The sequence below is a fragment of the Malaya genurostris genome, chromosome 2 (assembly GCF_030247185.1).
Source record: "Malaya genurostris strain Urasoe2022 chromosome 2, Malgen_1.1, whole genome shotgun sequence".
NCBI classification, from domain to species: domain Eukaryota; kingdom Metazoa; phylum Arthropoda; class Insecta; order Diptera; family Culicidae; genus Malaya; species Malaya genurostris.
The window spans coordinates 61,810,773-61,836,739 of record NC_080571.1 but is presented as its reverse complement, the minus strand read 5'-3'; the positions used below and the strand labels follow the sequence as shown (position 1 = coordinate 61,836,739).

General features: G+C 37.4%; 3 protein-coding genes across 6 annotated transcripts in view; 2 read left to right on the top strand and 1 right to left on the bottom strand.

The window, feature by feature from the left end:
• Nucleotides 1–5,679, top strand: part of LOC131428031 (RNA-binding protein Musashi homolog Rbp6) — a 119,285-nt gene extending 113,606 nt beyond the window's left edge. For all 4 annotated transcript variants that reach the window (XM_058591666.1, XM_058591667.1, XM_058591669.1 and 1 more), the window contains one exon: nucleotides 565–5,679. In XM_058591666.1, the coding sequence (XP_058447649.1) occupies nucleotides 565–589 (25 nt within the window). In that variant the 3' untranslated portion in view covers nucleotides 590–5,679. The remainder of the gene's footprint in view (nucleotides 1–564) is intronic.
• The window catches only part of LOC131428035 (normal mucosa of esophagus-specific gene 1 protein-like), a 73,868-nt gene that overhangs the window by 34,887 nt on the left and 13,014 nt on the right, over nucleotides 1–25,967 (bottom strand). Inside the window, exons 2-3 of the mRNA XM_058591672.1 lie at nucleotides 16,013–16,118; nucleotides 15,857–15,940 (exon numbers count right to left, since the gene is read on the bottom strand). Coding sequence (XP_058447655.1) covers nucleotides 15,857–15,940; nucleotides 16,013–16,075 — 147 coding nt within the window. The 5' untranslated portion in view covers nucleotides 16,076–16,118. The remainder of the gene's footprint in view (nucleotides 1–15,856; nucleotides 15,941–16,012; nucleotides 16,119–25,967) is intronic.
• Nucleotides 11,683–15,970, top strand: LOC131428032 (glycine receptor subunit alpha-2-like). The gene is made up of 2 exons (XM_058591670.1): nucleotides 11,683–12,935; nucleotides 15,303–15,970. The coding sequence occupies exons 1-2, from the start codon at nucleotides 12,662–12,664 to the stop codon at nucleotides 15,668–15,670; spliced, it is 642 nt and encodes a 213-aa protein (XP_058447653.1). The 5' UTR covers nucleotides 11,683–12,661; the 3' UTR covers nucleotides 15,671–15,970.

Genomic DNA, 25,967 nt, shown 5'->3' with positions numbered 1-25,967 from the left:
TTGTTGGGCGAGTTTGGCATTTACATCATCCATATGCTGGTAGAAGAGTAACTATTGACTGACCTGTCGGTACGTAGCGGTGGTACCGGTATTTGGCAATGCTGTGAGCTGCATCTAACTTTGGAAGACGGCTATTAATAGACGAGCGTCGGTTTGTCTCTGTTGGCTGCTGGGTTAGAACAGTATATTTATTTATAAATTAGTTTTCTCTTCGAGTCGTCAGCTCGTAGTTTTATAGCTCTACTTGTTGTCCATGAAAAATAAATCCATAAATACACAAACAGCTGATGCCTGAAATGGCAAGCCAAGGTCGAGGGCGTGGTTTAATCTTTGCATACCGCTAGATTCTTTCAGTTGCATAAAACATATAATCTTTCCTAATCTCTAATACGCATTAGTTGTTTCGCTACTAGACACGCTGTCGAATGAAGTGATAAACTAATTAGCTGTCACTAACCTAGGCCATTTTAAGGGGGATTCACACTAAACCCAAGCCTATCGTAGGCTAGTCGTTTGGAACAATACTTTACACGATTTTATTCTTTTACATCTCCGCTCTTGCAGATTGTTTTCCGAAGCACACTGTTGAGCGCCCCAATCTCCCCAGCATTTCTCGCTTAACGGGGACGATTCTTAAGGTACGATTGCAAGCGTATTGCGTTGTCGCCTGGATCTGTCCAGTCAGTGGAAATAGCCTCCCGGTTGTGTGATAATGCACGAAATTGCGTTAGTGTGATAAACTGCCCTCAAATAAGCGCCCGAACGTGAAAATCGCGGCTGGTGGGACTTCGTAAAAGACTGCTTTATTTTTTTTTTCTTGTTCGTCGAAAATAGTTTGATGCATTCATCGGAATGTTTTTTTTAAACGTAGTATTTTAGTAATGTGTTGCGATTTTTTGCTCGCATCGTTTGAGGGCAGTAACCGATGGTATTCGATATAGGTTTTACTTAGATTATTAGTTATTAGTTATTATTTTTTAAATCATTTTGCTTCCACGCGGATCTTAATTTGAACGTAGATTTGCCAGAAATTAAAGCGGAAACTTAAGCGTCGGAAAGACGAGAGTGTGATTTTGAAAGTTGTTTTGTGATTGCCATCCAAAAACCTTGATTATATTCTACAACTATAAAATTGTTCCTAAGGATGCTTAATGTAAGGTTACATTTTTGTTTAAGCTATTACTTTCATTTGCGTGTGACATTTAGGTAAATGTGTCTCGTTTTACTGTATTCGGAAGAACAGCTCCGAAAGCGCTTCCTTAATGATTATGGCATACACAACACTACATCTGTTTTATTTTACGTAACCAGAAAATTAGGGAATACTACAACTGATAGAATAATTAGACGCTCGTAAACATCCATTTTTGTTCTCATTTTGTGTGCACGTTTTGGTTTCCGTTTATCTACTAGTAAATTAGTAACTTGATAGCTGCCATATTTCCCGTTCGTTTATGTTATTTTCCGATGCTAGTCCGGTACGTCCGCGGTCGGTTGCTTTTAGTTAGCATTCCACCGTGCGCGGACCGGCCGGCCCATCCATTAGGAGTAAACTCGTTCAGTAGGTAGGTCTTGGTTGGTGTACACATTCCCGAAGGGAAGTGCAGTACCATTTGTTTCCCTGTCTGTCTTAGTATCGATTGCTTTTACGTTTAGTTCGTATTTATTCCGCACTCCGCCACGTTCGGTTGCCGGTTGCCAAACGGACACAGGCAACCAGTCGCGGTGGCAGTGGTGATACGGTAATCAGTCCCAGATCACAACTGTGCTAGTTGTTTGGAATCCAAATTTTTGGTTCTTGCTTTCCGATTGGAATATAAGTTTGTGCGGGATTGCATTATCAAGAAAAGAGGAAATACAAAAAAAAAATAATAATAAACGATTTGAAAAAGACACGACTAAAAAAAATAGTACTTTTTCGATTGTAGGTTTGAGTAGCGCATTTCTTTCCTTTGAATCTGTTCAATAAACAATCAAACTAGTAACAGTAGTTTTTCGTCTCCCAATTCCAACCAGTATCGACTAGGAAGCATGATTTCTACTTTTCACTGATAACTTTTAACTTTTGACGTTTAAACAATTTGTTGGAGTACATTTTTAAAAGTTATGAACAATTATAGTAGTTAGTGGATTTTAACTTGAAGTAATGATTGACTAATGCCCCACTCCCTCTGTATTATGACAATATCCACCGTTTTACTTTGTGTTTTAACTATAGCAAACGTTCACAATTTAACATAATGTTGTTAGTAGGAAGCCAACGTGTGAAGCTAAATTGAACATATCCCATAAACTAAGCATATAAAGAACCTAATCTAACGAAAAGAAAGAAAAAAACAAATAATTGAAAAGAGTTATATATTCAGAATTATTGAGATGAAAAAAGAAACCAACGTTCTTCCATAGGCAAGTAAAGTTCTTAAGTGATGCCAAGAATCAAATTAAATCAAATCTTAAATAAAAGTGTTTGTAGAAAGCATACTGAGGAATTCGATGAAATATTTTTTTTTCGATATGCAAATTTCAATGAGACGTAAAGTGCGTACGCGTTCTGTACGCGATGTGATTTAAAAGTACACTTTAGCCAGTAAATACCAGGACACAAAACACGAGGTAACTGCTAGTCGCATGCCAAAGTCGATAAACAATTGAATTACAATAAACTCGGAACTATTGAGACGCAAAACGCGTACAAACTTATATTCTGTTTACATATGAAACCGCAAAATTGCAGTATCTACAAAAAAAGAAGTGAGTGAGAACTTTGGTGAGTTTTTTTTAAATCCACATGCCAAAAAAACATGCAATATTTTTCAACTTTTCTAGTCTTTAAATGATACGATAAACAATTTCAAACGTGTGGTTGTGTTGTTATGGTGAATTGATTCCAGCTTCCCCACAGATGTGTGATACGGGGAACTGTTTGTTACTGGTCGTTGATGTAGAATCGCAATTACTCAAATACACACACACACACGGGCTCAAGAATAAACAAAAGCAGTTGCGTGGACCAAATCAAATAAAAAAACGCATAAGCAAACGATACGAGACAGAACAATCCCAAGTAGCTGATTACTCAAGTCTTTTGGAAAAAAAAGAAACAGAATTTAAAGCAAACACGGTATGACTACCGAATACAACAAAATAAAACCATACAAAAACAAAACAAGAGCTTTTGTGGCAAGGGCAAATGTAGTGCAGCCGATCATCACATTGTTTATTAAGGACAAATTAAAATATAAAGAGAAACTAAGGAAATTATCCCATCGAATTTTGAATTTTGCAGTTTTGATCGATTTTAAAAAGTAGTAAATACAAAATATCTGCTGATTAATAACACGTGTAAGTATAAAACATAAAGGATTAAAGTTATATGTCAACTGGAATCAAGCTTAAAATTAATCAAATCTGTTAGTTCTGTGGGTGCAATCTCATAGTGAAGCAGCACTTGAATGCAAACTAATCGAATAAAAGTGGCAATTTCAAATAAATTTGCAACATCTACAGAATTGTGAGCTATAAACAAGTACACAAAATAAAAAAAAAACATAAAAAATTACATTTTATCGATCGATCAATAATTGAGAATGGCGAATTGTTTCCGCTGCTCTAACCAATACAGAAAATGGCTAAAGCCAAGCCATACGGTGTACAGGAAAAAAAATGAAACGCCGGAATAACAATAAATAATTGGCAGTTTTTCTATTCACTTCGTTTTAAACTCCTATGAAGAAAAAAGAAAAAAAACATCACACGATATTTCACATTGCAAAGCACTCTAATCTACGAACACAGAACACAACTACGATAGGCCCATCTTTACCCGCTCTGAACAAAAGATGATGAAAATATGACGCTTTATCATACTATATTGAAAGAACAAAAAAAAACTATATTTTAGCTGGGAATCAAAATCCCAAAGTATCTTGAATTGATAATAAACACGGAAACTTTTACACAAGCAATCATTTGTGACGAATGGTCGAAAAGCTTTTACACTGAACAAAATATTCTAACGAAATTGCGTAGACGAAATTGTTACATTTGCGAAGCAATACCTAAAGTACTTTCACTTTTACGTTCAAATAAAATCAATCCACGAGACTACAAAAATCGATGTTTCCTCCCGAAATGATGAACGGTGTGTGGCTACCCGTCTTGCAGCTTTTGGGGTGCAACAATTTGCTCACTTTTGTTACGTTTAAGGAATTATTTTGTTATACGAACCAACCTTTGCCATCCGAGGAACGGTGTGTTATTAAATCTTTGCTCTTTGTCATGGATTTGATTCGGAATCAGACGCAACAATCCATTTGGAATCGCCCCAAATTCCGAATCAAACTTCAGACGATTTAACTGAGCTGCCGCTGTCCAATTAGTTGAATTCCTTACGAGTACAGAAATTTAGAGCAACTCTGCTCGTAGCATTGCTGAAATGATCCCAATGTTTCTGGCACTCAAGACTCAATAAACAACAGCAGATTTTTTCTTCCAATAGTTTCACAACATCGATAACTTCTTGTTTATTGCCTATGAAGCTAACAACGGAATAAGTTGCATTTTTATATCAATTTCCAACATCGTGCGAAAATAGAACACGTAAGAATAGCGAATAATAGAATGGTACTGATGAACCATAATCTATTCATATTTTCCCTGTTCTGTAACTTATTGAGCGACCACCTGTTTTCTCTTAATAATGTGAGTATTGTTTATCCACTTAAATTTTCCTAAGACAAATCAGTTTCACTGCGTCATGATGATTCTAAAAAAATAAAGATAATTTCGATCTTGAATGATACAAAATTAGGCAAACCGTTTAAAACAAAGAAAGAAAAAAAAACTCATCGACAATACTTGGTTTTTAGAATCAAATGATATTAAAAGAATAGTTGAAAATGAGAATTCCTAGGATATTGATTGTTCCGACACGGAGCAAATCGACCCAGATTTTTCCAATCCCTGAAGGCATATTTACCAGTGGCATGGGTATGAACTTGCATATACTCATACACATACACCTGAAACTATACCACATACACTGTGTAAAAAGAACCCAAATGAATTTCGAATACTCGAGGTGTAATAAAACACTCCCTAAGCGGTGTAATAAAAACTGATAAGCAATAAACTTAGTTTTTATATCAAAAGACAAAACAATGTGACGAACACAAACAATATGCATAATGACCACTACAAATGACAAACAAACAAAAATAACCTTATTATTATACACTTAAATATACATTTAATATTTAAAGTACGGCATAGAGCGTGTTATTGTCATTATTATGAACGAACAAATAAATGCAAAAAGTGCTAATGAAAATATAAGGAAACAAACTGGCAAAAGAAAAAAAGAATGCTACTTAGTCTGTTAAAAAACTTAAAAGTCAGAAAGAAAATAAAATACAAGCAAAAGTGTTGTGAGCGTCTAGTTTCGCCAATCCGATTGATCTTACGCTAGGCTAAGCTTGTTGTTGGGGGCTGTACGATTTGGTGTCTAGGACACACGGTTGGCGCGCGGTTTAGTCTTGCACTTGTGTACGAACAGAGGCACATCCTGCTAGCCAGCTCGCGATGTAATATGTTTACGATGTGGCACAGTACAGTCAGTAGTGCAAGCTTCCCGGTTAGTCATTATTGCCAACTTTTGCAGCAGCAAAAAAAAAAACAAAATCAGAAATAACAACAACAACAAAAAAACACAAGACATAACATTGAATGGTTAAGGCTGATTTGATGTGTGAGTGTGCAGAAATGTGAATTGTTCTACAACAAAGTTTGTGATGAATTATCAAACATACATATTACAGTACGGGTGTAGTGTGATCGAATTGTATTGATAGCTCCAGTCATGTATTTTACTGTTTAGATCTCCTGCCAGGTCGGTATCGGTTGGTTATACATCTGGCTGGTCCAAGATCGTGAGCCATTGCTAGTTTTTAGAGTTCGATCAATAAAAATAAAACGGTAGAGTTCAAAAACTTGCATCCATTGGCTTCGATTGATCTATGCTCCCAAACATCCTAAATTCTGTCAGTATTCGATAGGTTCCTTCCACAACAACTACAACAAAAAACTCAGAAACAGGTGGCCGAAGAAGAAAAGATCCAAGAGGTAATGTGATAAGTTTGTCTTTTACGTATAGGCTTTCGAGTGAGTGAACAGTAAAAGCAAAATGCGAAATAGCAACCACACGATCTACTTTCCTGAATCACACTCTCCTATGCTCTATTAGTCGTAGTGTTTTGAGGCAGTAGAATGCAGTAAGTAAATAACATACTATGCTACTTAAGCGTTCTCAATTTGACGAACAATAGAATTCGTAGAAGTATTGTTAGACTGTTTCACGTATATAAACTGAACAAAGTAATAAATACAAAACATATTGATAGAACCACACAAAAGTATTACTGACTATTTATATATATATACCTTAGAAATATAGCTACTATTATTATTATTATTATTATTATTATCATTATTATTATGATTATTATTAGTGCATCTGTTTGATTGCATATATATATGAAAGCCACTTAGTACTGTAATTATTGCCGAATAATTTGGCAGCAAATAACAAATAAACTGAACAAAATGTGTTAAAAGAAGATACATACTCGTATGTAGTAGTGATAGAGTACACCACTATTTATTATGTATTGTAATGCAGTAGTAGCAGTATGTATTTCTAACACCATTTCTCTATTGCTACCAAACTATTTGAATCTGCCAGTTTAAGATAATCATACACCAATCCATACATACCTACATACCTACATCCTCAACAACAAACAACCTGTAATAACGTAATAATTCCCACACACACAACACAACCACTCACGCATACATTTACACAAATGCTACTAAATCTTCATTTCACGCAACCCTTCACGGACACATAGCTTGTGTGGCGGCATCAGTTTGGGAACCTCTCTCCGGATGTTCCGTTTTAGACGAACATACTGCATATAAATAGCCAAACATTGTTATAAGTCTCAATGTGCTGTAATTTGGCAGTAGTAAATTAGATTAGTGTGTTGAACCATCACAGTTGACAACGGTAAACGTAGCATAAACCAGTGAGTGTATTGTTACACGTCGTTTGAAGTACTGTATGTTGAATGGAACCATCAACAGGAATCAATATATAGATATATACATACAAATAATGATTGCAAATAAAGACACTGTAGTAATAAACGAAAACTGAGAAATATTGCAATAACTGACTATTTTCATTTCAAAGTAGCTTAAACTTTTAGTAGGTTGTGTTTGTGTAAAACTATTCGGCTGCGATTTTTTTTTGGATCTCTATCTTTAGATTTGACTTTACTTAGTAGTTAGAAATCACCACGTTAACTTGATATAGTTTAGCTAAGCTAGTGCACTTTTAGTCGAACAAGTATTGTACCAATTATCTGTGTGTTTGTTTTCGTTTTCGATGATCGGACAGTTTCTTATTATAAGTATACTAATTCTCTATTTTGGAGGGCACAATTTACTTACAACTTAAACCGATCTTCCTGTATGTAGGTTTCCCAATTTCCGAGAGGGCATTACTTCAGCCTTTTTGATCACGCGTGTCAAACCTTTGATAATGTGGCAGTGTAGTGATTTTCAAATCTAGTAGTCGTGGACATGCTTTTATCAACCATTATCGATTCCAACGCATGCTGATTGAAGTAGTTCTTAGAATGATGTTGGGTTGTTTACATACTTTAGTATGCCCAACACAATGGACTAGAAAAATTTACTTAAGACTCGAACCTTCTCAAATCCGGGGAAATCGAGAAACCGTCTACTAAAGCTGAGCTAAAAAACTTCAAAAGGCGCATCCCGATTGATCTCTGCACACGTTTTATGCACATGTTTGTGGTATGAAATAGTTTTGTCTTTCTTATATAGAAAGCTTATACAATCACTGTGGAAACTTTGAGACTTGTGAAGTCGAGTGCCATATACCAATGTCGGTAAGTAAAATATCAGATGTCGGAGATACCTCCGCGTTGGTTAATCCGATTTCCACAAACTTAGTTTGGAATGAAGGGTCTTATGGTACCATACAATTTTTTCGATTGTCATCTGGATCCGACTTCCGGTTTCAGAGTTACACGGTGATATGTGCAAAAAATGGGAAAAATATCCATTCACTTCCATCTCAAAGATGGTTGAACTAATTTTCACTGACTTAGATTCAAGTAGTAGATTTCATGATCTTATTTGATAGTGTTGAATTTGATCTGGATTTAACTCTCGGCTCCGGAAATACAGGTTGATGTGTCCAAAAAAGGAAAATAATGTGTACACAATATTCTGGGAAATGGATTAACCGATTGTCACAAACTAAAATTCAAACAAAATGTCTCATGTTTTTATAAATTGATATCACATTTGATTCCAATCCAACTTCGGGTTTCGGAATTACAGGATGATAAATGATGAAAGAAAAACAATTTAAAGATTTTTTGCAAGCGTCAATATGAAGCGAATTCCTTAGAACTGATCAGTAAAATCTTCTAGTTTACGTAAGTTGTTATTTAATGGCAAAAAAACTCGCATAAGCTTTTCCGGTTCTAGATGCACCGGGGAAGTAGTTGTAAAATATCACCGAAATGGATGAGAATGTTACTTCGATCCGATTTTGAGTTCCGTAATTTACAAGGGGATGAGTGTTTAAAATCATATACCATCATTTAAAGTGACGATGCCAAAAATGCTAAACAATTTTTTTTGGCCAAACAGGTTTTTTGTAACGTACCAGTAATGTACCGGTACGGTACTGGAAATGCAGACTAAAAACTTCAAAACGGAATAACTTCGATTTTTCGGAAATGGCTAAACATTTTAGCATGTTAATGTGTTAAAAATTCTCTGAATTATGTTCAAAACTTTTTTAGTTTTGTAGGTTTTGAATTTACGTCATGGGTTTGTTTAATTTTTCCAATAGTGTATATGATTTCCAAATATTGTACCAATGAACAGCATTCGTAACATTATTTGATATGATGTAGTAGGCATTAGAAGTTTTTGAATAATGGCATGACCTTTCTAAACCAAAACCCTAAAACCAAAACATTATTGAACTTTACAGTGTTAAGCGCATATGTGATTTTACGTTCGAGTATGAAGTCTGTTACACTGACGGTTCACTGATGGAGTGACGAGCTGGCACGGATATCTACTGGTGTGAAATGGAATTGGAACAATCGCTGTGACTGGGTGTATACCGCACCGTTTTCAATGGAATACAATTGATCCTCTTATGAGATATATCTTGTATTCAGAAACTTGTCTTGGTACCTGGATATTTCAACACTTTCGGATTCGTTACAAAAGACACAAACAGAAAATTCAGATTTGAATGTTAATTGATGTGACATCAAGTCATCGCTTTACAAAATATGACATACTTTGATTAAAGTCATTAGCAATTTTCATTCTTTAAGAGTGTATTTTTTGGAATAAACATGTCAGGATTTGTAAGGGGTAAGGGCCTCTGCTGGTCATGGTTTTGCTGTGGGCACAAATCATATTTGTGGTGTCAACCATATCCTTGCCCTCTTTTCTGTAACTTCAGGAAGTCACTGAGTAATAGTAACGGCAAGAATGAATCCCCCTACCTCTAAACAAACGGAAAATATCCCAATTTTAGCCTATTTGATTTGATTTCTGATTTCGATACCGGCGCTGTACCGATGCTGTTCGATTGTGCTGTAATACATTTTACATCGAAACAATTTGAAGTCGAATCAATCGCCCGATGGTAAAAATGCAAAATGGTAAAAAGTAATGCAAAATTAATCTATACATGTTCCTCCAAATAACTCCTTATAATACCATCGACGAACAGTGTGTCACAAACTAAGGGTCAAAATGTAGTGTATGTGTAAATTTACATACCAAATTACGTAAATTCAAAATTCAAAGCAAGTAAAAATGAATCATATCATTATTTTCACTGCCATTTTTACTAAAGTGGAAATCGAAACAGACACAAAAATTATGTTTACACTTTAATAGTTATAAATCTCAACACAAGAAATTACGGCTCGCTTGAATTTATGTCAAGTTTAAGTTAATTTTTTTTCTAAGAGTGTAGATTGATTTGAGCTGATATTTATGAAGGCATTATGAAACTTTATTGTTAGAATTGACTTGATTGTGCTCAAATTGCATGTCAACTGTTTATTCCAATTGTTGATAAAAAATTACAAAAATAAAGTCCAAATATGTTTTTTTTCTCGTAAGAGTTGCAGTAAGATTTGATGATATGAAGAATGACTGATCATTGATTGTCACATTCTAGATCCATAATGTTCAATTCACTCAACAGCATTTCATAGTGAATAATTAAATCAGCCCGGTGGCAAGTATAAGGCGCTCAAGCAAGTGCCTTCGTAGCCAACATCTGGGGCATTTGGTGGGCAATCAGAGCGCTCAGAGTATGGTAAATAAACATTCGAGCATTTTAAATCGAATAAAATCTTAATTTCCTTATCGTAGTGATGATGTTCTGATCGATAATTTGTGGAGAAGTGCGATAATATCCAATTTTATGTTAGCCTTTCTTCTTCATTGTTTTGGTTTTTTTGCAGAATGGTGCTGGCCACAGTTACATGACGTCATAGCAGGGGGCTGAAGTAAATACAGCTAAATTCATTGTTTATCCAGGATTATACATTTTGCCTTTGAAAATATCTGGCATCTCTGGAGCTACAAAATATTGGGCACAATTGAGTCATGGCCTCCCTTGATTTTTTGCTAGAGGAATTGCAGAGAGTGCGCAGAGATCCTGAATGTACATTTGATTTAAATGGTTTTTATTCGAGTGTTCTTGCTGTGAAATGTATTTGACGTTTATCTGTTTATGTATTATGACGTTTGGTGGATCTATGATCACCGGAAGGATAACAAAAAATCGACAGCAAGCTCGGTTACGTTATGTCTAGAATTTTCCGTATTATCGAGCCCCCGCAAGTCTATCCTGCGAGCCGGGCGAGTTAAATTACGACAATACAACAACTACATCTAACACCACATATGAACTTATTCCCTCTCGACTAATCCACCTAGATGGCGACGTTGGCATATCATGAATAAATCATATAAGCAAAAAAAAACACTTTTATGTCCTCTGTCCTACCAACCAGTATGTGTACTCACTCTACCTATGATGTATCCTGCAATGTCAACTAACAGTACCAAATTGAAACTTGCGTGCATGACATAATACAGTAATAATACAGTAATAAAACAAAACAAGCAAAATAAAACCAAGGTATCGAGGTACAACTACCACACCGATATTTGAAAGGCAAATGAGATGTTGTAAAATAGTAAAAAATAACCGAACTGTGCAGAAATCACCTGTAGACTTAGATTTTAATGTGTAAACAAGTAGTATTAATGTCTTTATAATCGATACGAAACACAGCCGTGTTGTAGAAGTAGATGCAAATGTGATGTAATATGTAGTGTTGCTACTATGACAGTAAACACAGAAATTGCAAAATATGCAGTAGTAGAACTATGTAGATACTATTATCAGTTTAGTAACAATCCGAAAAAAAGAACAATATGAATAGCTCTTTTTCTCATTACGTCTAAGCAATTTTATCGAGTAATTATTTTAATCTGCAATGATCATTATGAGATTATTTTTAACCATATGTTATTTTACACTGTAGATTAGCTTACAGTAATTGGCAGTGGATTATATTTCATTTTCCACGTTTTTTTACGGAACTATACGTTTCGAGCATAATCTAACAAGTATTTCTTGTCACCCGTCGTAGCTAGTTCCCAGATATACCAGACAGTATTCATTGTAACTGGATGTAACAAGTTTCTTAATCCCACGTAATGTAAACAATGTAGGAAGCCTGAGTAGATTTTGCGTTCTAGCTAACTTTTACATAAAATACCGCATATTTAAATGATTCGAAATATGAATACTCGGAAAACAAAACAACAAAAAACAACAATAATTACAGGAACTCAATATTCACATAAAATGTTTGAAGTTGAAATAAAGTATTGGTAGATAACAAAAAAATAAGTAGTTAGTTATTTTCTTCCGCTTATCGTACACTATCGTGCATACATTCATGTACACATCCTACCTAGAATAACTGTCATCTTCCGCGTCCATCTTGTTTGAGTATCATTTTGAGCATCACTCGCACTGTTTGTGTTTCTCATTTTATTTTGTAACTATTCATCCTACCTGTAGCTTGCAACGTTCTGTAATGTACCATGTTATCATGTAAGTATAACAGTTTTCTACTACCGTAGATCGTAGTCTCGACTTTAGATGAAGTTTTTTTGTATTTTCTTTAGTTCAAATGTATTTGTCTAGAGAAATAAGCAGATACTAACATTTTTGTACATTTCTGTTATTGTAGATAACGAAAACGCACATTGCTGATTGAAGCGGATGCATGTTTAGCATTTCTAGAATCACCGTATACGAATCAAATATGGCAACCAACGACAATTATTCTTATATTATCTAACCTAATTTATAGCTAAACGAATCGATTGGACCACTTTTTACTGATAACTGGTTTTGCTTTCTACGTTATATCTCCAATTCCACTTCGTATCCGGGTACGTAGTATCGCACACTGTACAGGATCTGGTCTTTATCTGGAACATGACCGACCCACTGGTGGTGAATCCGGAAATTGAACTGCCCCAACTGGACGTGAGCAACAACTACACCACGGATTGTACGATCGAGTACTCGACGGGAAACTTCACCTGCCTGGCGGTGGTGTTCAATCTGCGGCGCCGACTCGGTTACCATCTGTTCCACACGTACATTCCGTCCGCACTGATTGTCGTCATGTCGTGGATATCGTTTTGGATCAAACCGGAAGCCATCCCGGCGCGGGTTACGCTCGGTGTGACTTCGCTGCTGACACTGGGTAAGCATTTCCGCCCACCGACCGTAATTTTGCTTGTTCAAGATAATCGTTGAACTGAATGCTTAGTATGTACGAGTTTGTAACAGAATTTGCTAGTCGAACTATGCTGATCCATTTTACATATAATCTGACAAGGTTTATTTTCAGATTTATCATCCAAATTGTTATTTATTATCTTGTTGTTCAATATTTTGAAGCAAGAAACTAATTTGTCTCGAAACTATTTTAATAATATAACAATGTTGAGTACTCTTTAAAGGGAAAAAAATCCATCTTGGTTTCGATGAAACCGTTATTTTTTTCGCAAAAAAACATTCATATTTTGGGCATACTATATGCTAACCTGAGCGGCTTTTTCTGCTACACCATCTCTTCATCTTTGTGAAATCCTTGAACACCATTCTCCACTCTACTTCAACTTCGGTTTGACAACTGTCTCAATTGGGCAATAAGTGACAGCATGCCAAATCAGGCTAAAACTTTACAGGTACATATTGAGCTTCAATGTACAAATGAATACACTTTTTCATTCACTTCTACTTGTACTTTTGGGAATTCATAGTTTCATTTGTCACGGAAACCTAGGGGTTTTGTCCGCAGTTGCAAATACATTGCCAGATCATAAGTTTTTTTTGTGAATTTATCAGCAAATCAAATTCGAACTGGTTAGGTACATCACCTCTGCCGATGGCTTTATAGCTGCCTATAATATTTCTTCTCGTGAGTTTCGTTGTCCATGAAGATGCATTCTTCGTATTTCGTCAACAGTTCATTACACAACCACCAGTTACATTTGTTGGCCTCTAACAGTGCTTGTTTGGTTGCTTACTAGTCCGAAAAGAACAAAATCCTTCAGCCGTTAGATAGAATGCTGCTCAAGAAAATGTTTGAGAACACTGCACACGGTAGATAATTCGAATTTCAAAGACTGCGATTTTTGAACCCGACCACTTTGGATATTTTCGGTCCGCGGCATCCGTTTAATATGAAGACTTTAAAACAAAATGAATCCTAACGAAATTTACTCACTGAAAGAAGAAACATCTCCTAAAAAGACATTCCAAATCAAACAACTAGAAGCGCTACAGTATGATGAACAGTGGGCCAATATTATATGAGTCTAGCTTTAGAGCTTTTAGTTAAAAGTTGGTATTTCGTAAGTTTATATAATTGAGTAGTGCAATTAAACTAAAACTATGAAGCAATCCAAAAATTCACCTGTGGATTTATTTTGAACTGAACCTAAAATTATAAAAAAGTAGCATAATAATTTTGCTTCTTTACGTTTCGTCTTCAAATCATCAGTGCATAAGCAGGTTTTGTAGAACTGCTAATGTCACCTCGCGACTCAACATAAATCCCTCAGCAGGTAATTTTATTAGTAAAATATTGATTATTAAAAGTACCCATCTTGCAATGTATGGACGGTTAGCAGGAAATATAATTATTTATCTTGAGATAAAATTTCTTCCAAATCCAAATGGCTATTTTTGTTTGTAAATCAACTAAATTTTTACAATCGGTTTTTTACAGTGTAGAAAACAATTTTGATTTTTTCAATATATTTAATCGAAAGCTAGACTAGATGCCAAAGTCCAGAAAGTTCGACTGATATTTGAGAGGGTGCTGGCGAAATTTGTTCGAGTTGGTTCAAAATTAATCTATAGTGCTTTCAAAATAGCAACAAAGATTTCCACAATTTATGATTTTCTGGTAAACACTAGCCCAAACAATCATCGTGCACTAGTTTCGCGAATAGTGTGAGAAGTGTCAGAGTTCCATAAGAGCTTGCTTGTGGATGGTGAAAGATAATGTGAAATGAACCCTCATATTTTGGGCCATGTGCACGCTGGGTTGACACATCTGATTGATTATTTCCAATATAAAACGGTAGCATTTCGAACCCTTCTCGTGGTTTATATTCAACTTTGCACAGGTGGAGAACTGACATCCAAGCAAGAAAAAACTGTCAATACAACGCTGTGTACAAGAGAAATTCCGTTAAAAATGTCTACGACTTTTCACGTATCAATTACTAAACGATCGTTGGGCTACTGGAAGTGCTTCTACAGGCCAGTTACTAGTTGGTGATCACTTTTCAAAACGGCATTTGAATTTCTATTCTGTCCATGGTTAGAATTGTTCTTGGTTGAAGTTTACTAAACAGAATTTGTGGAGCCATTTGGTTGAAAATTATCAAATTTATTGAACAATTCCATTGGAATGATTCGATTTAAAAAAAAAAATCCCTGTTGTTGATTTTAAAAAAAATTAGGGCAACCTGATTACCAAAGAAATCATAATGTTTAATTCTTTTAATTCTAGTTTGACTAATGGATTATTTCGTTTAATTTCTCTCTCCAACAGCTACCCAAAACACGCAGTCCCAACAGTCGCTTCCGCCCGTATCGTACGTGAAAGCCATTGACGTCTGGATGTCTTCCTGTTCGGTTTTTGTGTTTCTCTCCTTGATGGAGTTCGCCGTGGTCAACAACTACATGGGCCCGGTGGCAACCAAGGTCATGAAGGGCTACTCGGACGAAGATCTGACCGAGGCGATCGATTTTAACAACAAGAACGGGTTCAATAAGGCGCATAGAGCATCGGATCTGCCGCAGTACGATACGTTCTGTCACGGACGGGAGACGGCACTGTGCATCGACAAGTTTTCCCGCTTTTTCTTCCCGTTCTCATTCTTTATACTGAACGTCACCTATTGGACGACCTTTCTGTAGAGATAACGACGTCGACAACGACAACGAGGTTGATCTGTCTCTTTGCTATTACTAGCTTAAAACTAGGAACTAAGTAGCCCCAGTGCGTGTTAGTGTAATGCTTTAGCTCGTATATTGAATATTACTTTACGACCGAAATAAAGCACTCGTTGAATAGTTCAATTAAAAGTAAAGTGAAAAACTTACAGCTGGATTTTTTTTCATATCGGTGAAAGTGAAACCACGCGGATCCGAATAAGGTGAACGGGCCATGCCCCGCACTGGTACAACCTAAAACGAGCAAATAAAGTGATAATAGAGCTCATGATGTTTTATTTTGCGTATTGTATTGTGAATATTTACCGTTTCCCTTTTGGATAGCAGAAAACGACGAAAATATGGCGAGGATATCAGACGGAGAGACATGGTGGAGCTTTTAAACGGTTTACCGCAGACTAGTTATTGGTATCTGTAACAATAATAAAAACTGCTTTAAACATTTTCAACACTGTACTGTAAATTTCCGTTCATCCCAAGATCATCAATGATTCGTCTGTTTAACGCAATAACAGGCTCAGATTGAAATTTCTTCTACCTAACCTCGTCTATGGTTTTATAAGCAAAGCTTTAACAACACTTTTTTTCTGTGAATCTTCCGATTGCAATGATAATCAACCGAATAATCAGGAGTAGCTTAATCATTCTCATTTCCTACTTATACTAAACTACTGAAGCCCCATTCAACAGAACTAAACGCCTTGAAAGTTGAAGCCGTGATAAAATAAATTGATATAATAATAATAGCTCTACGCTGCCCTTGACACTCTGTTGTTATACAAATTTAGTTACGGAAAAAGTATTGGATCATGATTTCTCGACGTTTTTCAACAAAAGGTCAAGCAAAGTTTTGAACTGACAACAAGTCAAACTACTGGCTACGCTACTGAACTGGTTATCTCAACCGCGTATGAATCCCGGGAATCGTGGGATTTGTTTGATTCATCGATGTTTACCTGATAATGAATTATGTGCAGATAAATGTTACTATAAATAGAAAATTTATCGCTCGCACTTGCAATAAACCGTTATCTGCTGCAACAATTTTTTCGGTGACCTTGATAAAATAATATTGTGGTTTGCTACGCTGGGGATGCATGCATGTTTTAAAAAATTGTTTAACTACAGGTTACGTCACGGTGACCGGTTGTACTCATCTACATTTCTTTACGCCATGAGTAGGCAAAGTGCGGCTCCAGAGCCGCACGTGGCTCTTAGGCTCTTTAAGTGCTTAGCTCTTTAGGCTGTTTAAATATCTATGGAAGGCGCAATAATATATTCATTAAATTAAACCTGGTAAGAAGAAAATTACATCTTAAATTGGTAGCGTGTTTAATTAGTTAAAAGAATTGTAAAAATACGTAATGAGTAACGAGTTTAATTTTATTTGTTCTCGTAAACGTAAACACAAACCATGTGCAACCGAACTGCTGAAATTGTTCATACGTTTTCTCATATTTGGCTCTTTGGTTAATAAGTTTGCCAACTACTGCTGTATACTATACTCCATTTCCCAGTATGATTGTCCCATATGCTATGGGACAACTATGCGTTGAACGGCAGTATAGGTAGAGTTGAAAAGTTGATATATTAACCAAAATGATGAAACAGTTGCGAATTAATGAATGACCAAAGAAATATTAGCTAGAGTGGCACCTGGTGTCTCTGTTCGATAGATTAACTACAAGAGTAAAATGAAATTAGAAGCATTTGCTTCTAGTTTTTGCGTCACTATAACAGCAGTATTGAACAATTTTCGAACTACTTTTTCTGCGGTATTGCTTCTTAGAGCCGAAGCAGAGATATTGTATTCGATTTTATCACAATTCATTGATTGAATTGATTGAAAGTCAAGTAATGGGTAAAATAACATGGTGACTCTACCTATATACCACCCCTATCTTGAATTTCAACCGAATTGGAATATACCGATTCGATTGGTATACAGAAAAGGGGCGTTCATTTGATGAGATTATCAGCGTAGCTTGTTGAAAATGAGCGACAAAATATTCGCGGTATCCAGAATATCCGGTATGCTCGGAACAATCAATTCCCTGTTATGACATTTTACAGTGTACTATCGGTAACCGGAAATCAGCACTGTTTCTCAACCAGGCATGCAATACTCGAACCCACGCCCAAAAAGTTGCATCAATCGAGAAAATTGATACTAGAGCAAGATTATGCTACTAATTAAAATAGGAAATATTATGAATGCATGGCACTGGACGTGAAATTTATTAGTATTTCTTTTGAACGATTATTAAAAATATAACTATGTTCACAGACGCTATTACGAATCATCATTATTGTCATAATACTATTTTCACTGGTATCCTCGTTTTATGAAGTGTATTATTTTCTAACAAAATTGAAGATTTTAAACATGCATCATGTTTCTTTTTAGAATAATGATCAATTCATTATTATTATTATCTGATGAGAAAGTGTTAGAAATTTTAGCACGAATAAGTAACCTTCGCGAGAAATTGAATTGTTTGTAGTGCTCCAGATTTCAGTAAGCATTTGTATATTTTTGCCCTTTTTCTATAGAAAAAGGTAATGAAATTGCTGGAAAAACCAACTTCTGATAGGAACGCCGAACATTCCTAGTGTTATATACCATTCAACTCTGCTCGACGAGATCGGAAAATGTCTGTATGGTGTGAACTTTTCAATGATTTTTCTCCGCTCAATTTTGTCGGAGATGGCTGCACCGAACTTAACAACCTTAGCCTTGTTTGAAAACTACTTTTAAGTTGTGAATCAAGTACGAAGATCGATTGGCTGTCACTTCCGGTTTCGGCGAGATAATCACCCCGATTCTGTATTTCGTTCGAATCGGATTGTTTCGATCGAATTCAAAATTTGGCATTCTGTAGCTCGATCGATTCGAGTTTTCCATACAAAAACATCACTCGATCGAATTAGAGAATGCCAATTTTTACATTCGATCGAAACAATCCGATTCGAACGAAATACAGAATCGGGGTGAATGATATAAGTGACGTAACAAAAAAGAACTATTTATTTTACTCAGCTCAATTTTCTTAAAATTGGCTGAACCGATTTGGCTTGTTTGAAAAAACCAACCTTGTTATTGCATTACTTTTGTGGAATTTGACCTTTTGTTTCAACCATTACATCACTGGTGGTATGATCCTACTGACAATAAGAATCCTTCTAGGTCAGGGCTCGAACATACGACAATTGACTTTTAAGACCAGATCCTTACGTATTGAACCGTCAACCGGGGCTCGTTTTTAATCTACCCTTGAACTGTGAATCATGGTAGAAGATCAATAGGCTGTCACTTTCGGTTTTAGAGATATAATGGTATAAGTGACGTAACCGACAAAACGCTGTTTCCCTTACTCATAAAGAAAGGCTATGCAATCATTGTTAAAAGGATCCTTTCATTACCACCGTTATCGTAAAGAATTATTAATATTATTCCTTTTTCATATAGAAAGGTTATACAATCACTGTGAAAACCGACTTTCAAACCGATGTCATATACCATTGTGTGTGTGTATGTGACAAATAATGTCACTCGATTTTCTCAGAGATGGCTCAACCGATTTTCACAATCTCAGATTCAAATGAAAGGTTTATATGTGCAAATCTGTAAGAAAATGAGCACTTCATATTTTCGGAAATTTCTCAACCGATTTTTACAAACAAAGATGCACATGAAAGGTCATGAAATTATTTGAAAAGTCCCTGTTTAAATTTCATGAGTATTTTTTCACAAACGATGGCGAAACGAGGTGCACATTTTTATAAAAATTACTGATAAATTCATCTAGTTGGCAGACCTTGTTAATAGGTGGATATATAAATCTACTTTGGGGCTACTAGTGCACAGTTTCCGCTTCCGAACGCACCGGTAATAGTGAAGAAAAGCTCCAAAAAACGGAACTCACTTCGATTTCTCAGCAATCGTTAAACCGATTTTCACAAATCATGATTCAAATTAAAGGTCTCAGTGCCATAAAAGATACTGTGCAATTTCATCCAGATCCGACTTCCAATTCCGAAATTATTGGGCAATGAATATCAAAAATTTCAAACTGTCATACAAAATGATGCAAAATCGGTACGCATTGGTATGTGCTGGTACGGAAGAAGCTGAAAACGCACCCGCCTAGCACACAGCGTGCTTTGTTCAAGTTTGTATATCGTGCAGGGTTGTCACTTCAAAATTTATAGTAACTTGACATAACTGTTTACAAATTGAAAAGGTGATGGTAGTTTATAGTAGAGAAAGTTTTTGAAATGAAATTTTCGAAATCGAAAAAAAAATTTTGATGCCAAAAGTCTTAGAATTGCATAAAACGTCGAGATTTAGTGTCATCTCGAAAAAATTTTTTTTTGATAATATCGACTTTCTGGGAATCAAAAACCCAGTCATTTAAAAAAAAAATTTTTTTTGAGATAACACTAAATCTCGACGTTTCATGCAATTTTAAGATTATTGGCATCAAAAAAAATTTTCGATTTCGGAAATTTCATGTACTCCTCCCCCCTATGGTGCTTTTTCAAGATCGAAAATTTTCAAACCTTAACCGCCGGGCAGCACCCCATACGCATGTCCGATTTAGTTCAAATTTTGCATGAGGTCATTATTCGATGTGCTTAAACTTTTGAGCACTTGCGTTTTACGAAAATATTGGCACCCTTAACAGATCGGCTGAAAAGTTCGTATCGTTTCTATGAGAGGGCGCCACTAGAATCAAATCCATACCATTTTCAGTTAGTACCAACCTTCAAAAGATACGTGTATAAATTTGACAGCTGTCTGATTATTAGTTTGTGAGATATTGCATTTTGAGTGAAGCTACTTTGGTTATTGTGGAAAAAAAGGAAAAAAAAGGAATTTCGTGTGTTGATGAAACACTACTTTTTGATGAAAAAAAGTGCCGCCGATACCAAAAAATGGCTTGATGTGTGTTATCCAGACTCTGCACCGGGCGAAGCAACAATTCGTAAGTGGTTTGCAAAATTTCGTACTGGTCATGTGAGCACCGAAGACGATGAACGCAGTGGACGTCCAAAAGAGGCTGTTACCGATGAAAACGTGAAAAAAATCCACAAAATGATTTTCAATGACCGTAAAGTGAAGTTGATCGAAATAGCTGACACCCTAAAGATATCAAAGGAACGTGTTGGACATATTATTCACGAATATTTAAATATGAGCAAGCTTTGTGCAAAATGAGTGCCGCGTGAGCTCACAATCGATCAAAAACAACAACGAATTGATGATTCTGAGCAGTGTTTGGAGCTGTTATATCGAAAAAACCTATTTTAATCCACCTAGTGGTGTAATGATGCCTTTCTCATATCAATCATACTATCATATATAATACTGCGATTCTTGAAAGAATAACAGAAATCGGTTTGTTTGACCGTCTACTGATAAAAACTATCAATTGGAAAAGATTTGAGGTCGATTTAGAGAATTTTTTAAGGTTTTTCCCCATTTTCAGTGATGGTATACAATTTTTAACCCACTTTACCCTATATTTCCGGATCCGGAAGTCGGATCCGCATGAAATTCAGGAATTACGCATGGGACCACAGGACCTTTCAATTGAATCTAAGTTTGTGAAAATTGGTCTATGAGAAAATTTAGAACACATATTTTCTTTTTTTTTGCATATTTTACCCCATAACTTCCGAACCGGAAGTCGGATCCAAATAATATTCAGGAATTTTGTATGGGACTTCAAGACCTTTCATTTGAACCTAATTTTGTGAGAAAAGTTAGAACACATATTTTCTTATTTTTGCATATTTTACCCCATAACTCCCGAACCGGAGGTCGGATCCAAATAATATTCAGGAATTTTGTATGGGACTTCAAGACCTTTCATTTGAACCTAATTTTGTGAAAATCAGTTTCATCAGCCATCTCTGAGAAAAGTTAGTGCACTTATTTTCACTATTTTTTGCACATTTTACCCCATAATTCCGAAACCGGAAGTCGGATCCAAATAATATTCAGGAATTTTGTATGGGACCACAACACCTTTCATTTGAATCTAAGTTTGAGAAAATCGGTCGCGCCATCTATGAGAAAAGTTAGAACACATATTTTCTTTTTTTTTGCAAATTTTACCCCATAACTCCCGAACCGGAAGTCGGATCCAAATAATATTCAGGAATTTTGTATGGTAGTTCAAGACCTTTCATTTGAACCTAAGTTTGTGAAAATCGGTTGAGCCATCTCTGAGAAAAGTTAGTGCACTTATTTTCACTATTTTTTGCACATTTTACCCCATAATTCCGGAACCGGAAGTCGGATCCAAATAATATTCAGGAATTTTGTATGGGACCACAAGACCTTTCATTTGAATCTAAGTTTGTGAAAATCGGTTCAGCCAACTCCGAGAAAAGTTAGTGCAAAAAAACGTTACATACACACATACGCACATACACACACACACACATACACACAGGGTGCGGCAGGGACACCATACCGGAAAACCTGATCAAGAGAATGTGCCACTGCGTAGAGAACTGGAACGCAGTGTCGATCGCGGCATCCCAAATTGCGGGCATATTGCAGCGGAAATGGAGTGCGGATCAACAACAGATCAGCCGCGACCGCTAGCCGCGTGCAACCGTAGTAGGCTCAAGAGGGATCAGCGAATAAACGTCGGTCCGGGAGAACCTTCTTCGCCGGGAAGCTCTTCGTCGGAGTAGTCTAGATCCATCGCCGTGGACTAGACGAGTAGTACGTAAAACTGCTAGGATCGTCGGGGCGCCAGTGAACCGGAAGCTATCCTCCAACCGGAATCACTGGATTGACCCAGGCATCCTCTCGGTCGGGCGTTGACGGGTATCGAAAGCGTCGGTTTCGGGAGGGCCTCCTTCGTCGGGGAACTCTCCGTCGGTGTAGACTAGTGTTTTCGGCGGGGGCTAGTCGAGTAGCCGCCACAACACCGATTCGGGTCGTCGAGGCGCCAGCGAACCGGAAGCCAGGCTCCAACCGGAATCGCGGGACCGACCTCGGCACTCCATCGGGTGTCCCGTGTGGTGTAAGAGACTCGGTGTCGGGAGATTCTCCTTCGCCGGGGAACTCTCCGTCGGAGTAGTCTAGATCCTTTGTCGGGGACTAGACGAGTAAATCGTGGCGTAATACCGCTAGGATTGTCAGGGCGCCAGTGAACCGGAAGCTATCCCCCAACCGGAATCACTGGACCGACCCAGGCATCCTCTCGGTCGGGCGTTGACGGGAATCAAAAGCGTCGGTTTCGGGAGGGCCTCCTTCGTCGGGGAACTCTCCGTCGGTGTAGGCTAGATCCTTCGGCGGGGGCTAGTCGAGTAGCCGCCACAACACCGATTCGAGTCGTCGAGGCGCCAGCGAACCGGAAGCCAGGCTCCAACCGGAATCGCGGGACCGACCTCGGCACTCCATCGGGTGTCCCGTGTGGTGTAAGAGACTCGGTGTCGGGAGATTCTCCTTCGCCGGGGAACTCTCCGTCGGAGTAGTCTAGATCCTTTGTCGGGGACTAGATGAGTAGATCGCCGCGTGGTACCACTAGGATCGTCTGAGCGCCAGTGAACCGGAAGTCACGCTCCAACCGGAATCATTGGATCGACTTAGGCATCCTTTCGGTCGGGTCGTAGACGCGCACCGTAAGCGTCGGTTCGGGAGGACTTCCCTCGTCGGGGAACCCTCCGTCGGTGTAGACTAGATCTTTTGGTGGAGACTAGTCGAGTAGTTCCGCGACGTAGCATCAGTTCTGGGTCGTCGAAGCGCCAGTGAACCGGAAGTTACCCTCCAGCCGGAATCACTGGACCGACCTCGTCATCTAACTGATCGATCCCTCGAGAGCAGGATGCTGATCCCCATTCTGCATAAATCTGGGGAGGGTGCTGTGAGCACCAATAGCCTTCCACCCCGAAGTAATACCTAGCGGTGGTGCCGGGGAGGTAGGGTTGGAGATCCAAGGTGTTTTAGTGGGTAGTTCCAATCAACAGTTGGGTAGTCCTGTGGAGAGTCCCACACTCCGTGCGTAAATGCATTTCACCTTGTAAAAAAAAACCCACACACACAGACATTTTGCGTACTCGACGAACTGAGTCGAATGGTATATGACACTCGGCCCTCCGGGCCTCGGTTCAAAAGTCGGTTTTCACAGTGATTGCATAACCTTTCTATATGAGAAAGGCAAAAACCGATTTTTTTCGTCTATATATAACAATGGACGAAACATGGCTCCATCACTCCGGAGTCCAATCGACAGTCAGCTGAGTGGACTGCACGCGATGAACCGAACCCAAAGCGTGGAAAGACTCAACAATCGGCCGGTAAGGTTATGGCGTCTGTATTTTGGGATTCGCATGGTATAATTTTCATCGACTACCTTGAAAAGGGAAAAACCATCAACAGTGACTATTATAAACTCAAAAAAAACGGCCTCATTTGAAGAAGAAAAAAGTTTTGTTTCATCAAGACAATGCACCGTGTCACAAGTCGATGAAAACCATGCTGAAATTGAACGAATTGGGCTTCGAATTGCTCCCTCATCCACCGTATTCCCAAGATTTGGCCCCCAGTGACTTTTTCCTGTTCTCAGACCTCAAGAGAATGCTCACTGGTAAAAAATTTAAGAGCAATGAAGAGGTAATCGCTGAAACTGAGGCTTATTTTGAGGCAAAGGACAAATCGTACTACAAAAATGGTATCGAAAAGTTGGAAGATCGCTATAATCGCTGTTTCGCCTCTGATATAATTGCCATCAGAGGCGAAACAGCGATTATAGCGATCTTCCAACTTTTCGATACCATTTTTGTAGTACGATTTGTCCTTTGCCTCAAAATAAGCCTCAGTTTCAGCGATTACCTCTTCATTGCTTCTAAATTTTTTACCAGTGAGCATTCTCTTGAGGTCTGAGAACAGGAAAAAGTCACTGGGGGCCAAATCTTGGGAATACGGTGGATGAGGGAGCAATTCGAAGCCCAATTCGTTCAATTTCAGCATGGTTTTCATCGACTTGTGACACGGTGCATTGTTGAATAATAAAACGAATTTTGGCAAAAAAATGTGTGTTTCTATTAAACGATACGAACTTTTCAGACGAACTGTTATATGTATAATAGCGGTAAAAATCAACGTGTTTTGTCGGTTACGTCACTTATACCATCATATCTCTGGAAATAAAAGTCACAGCCGTTTGATCTTTGAACTTGATCAATGGCCCAACAGTAGCTTCCAAACGATCATAAGTTTGTTTAAATCGGCTCAGCCATCTCTGAGAAAATTGAGCGCGTATTGCCCTACTCTATAGTACACATTACAGATAGTTGACGATCCGAATCCGAACCCGGCGGGTATTTGTCGGGTTCGGGTACAGAAAAAATATGTTTGTCGGGTTCGGGTGCCGATTTTTTCATACGGGTCGGGTTCGGGTTAAAAACGTTGGTTGGGTCTCGGAACTTTTTTCGGGTTCCTGTCGGGTACGGGTAACGATTTTTATTTTTTATAGGGTCGGGTTCGGGTTTGGAAGTAGAATTCGATAGTCCCACGACAAAAGGGCCTAACTGCATATGGGAGCTTATATTTGTTTACTTTCTCTTTTGATTATTACGGAGCCATTATTGCAAATTTTCTAAAGTTTCCAATATAAATCGAAAGCTGGTAGTTTCACCTTGAAAGTTTTGCGAAGAGTAAAGCGTCAAATATAAAATCAGTTCGGTAAATTGTGAAAGTAAAAGTAAACAAAGAGAAACTGTCATTTGCAGTTAGACCCTTTTGTCGTGGGACGGTCGAATTTATCTCGGGTTGTCGGGTAAGGGTAAATATTTTTTATCTTCGATCGTGGACGACCATCTTATCCGACCATCTGTAGAAGACATATGTTTTATTATGTCCCAACTGAATGAAATTGTTGCGAATAACCCTGCTAAAACTACATCTCTGATAAAAATCAGAAAGAGAAATTTTGTAAAGACGAGCAGCTTTCACTGACATTTTTGGATCCACGAAATAGGATTTCATCCATGTTAGAAATATTCCATGGCAACCTATAAAATTGAGTTAATGTTAATTATGTTAATATATTGTAATTTTACACTTTGATTTATGCTCAGGTGTTCGCGAAAGTACCTAATTCGGTAATTCAACAATGAACTGTTTCCTAATATTCGAGATTTAGTCAGTCGTTACTTTATTGAATATAAAGGTTTTAAAAATCACATTATGATGATTCATGGGCAGTCTTACAATTAAGCCTGAGTCAATACTTAA

What these genes read in the sequence shown, in the direction of transcription:
- LOC131428032 (XM_058591670.1), top strand. Translation starts at nt 12,662, where the DNA reads ATGACCGACCCACTGGTGGTGAATCCGGAAATTGAACTGCCCCAACTG. An exon ending in GACTTCGCTGCTGACACTGG is followed by an intron (nt 12,936 to 15,302) that starts GTAAGCATTTCC and finishes TCTCTCCAACAG; the next exon opens with CTACCCAAAACACGCAGTCC.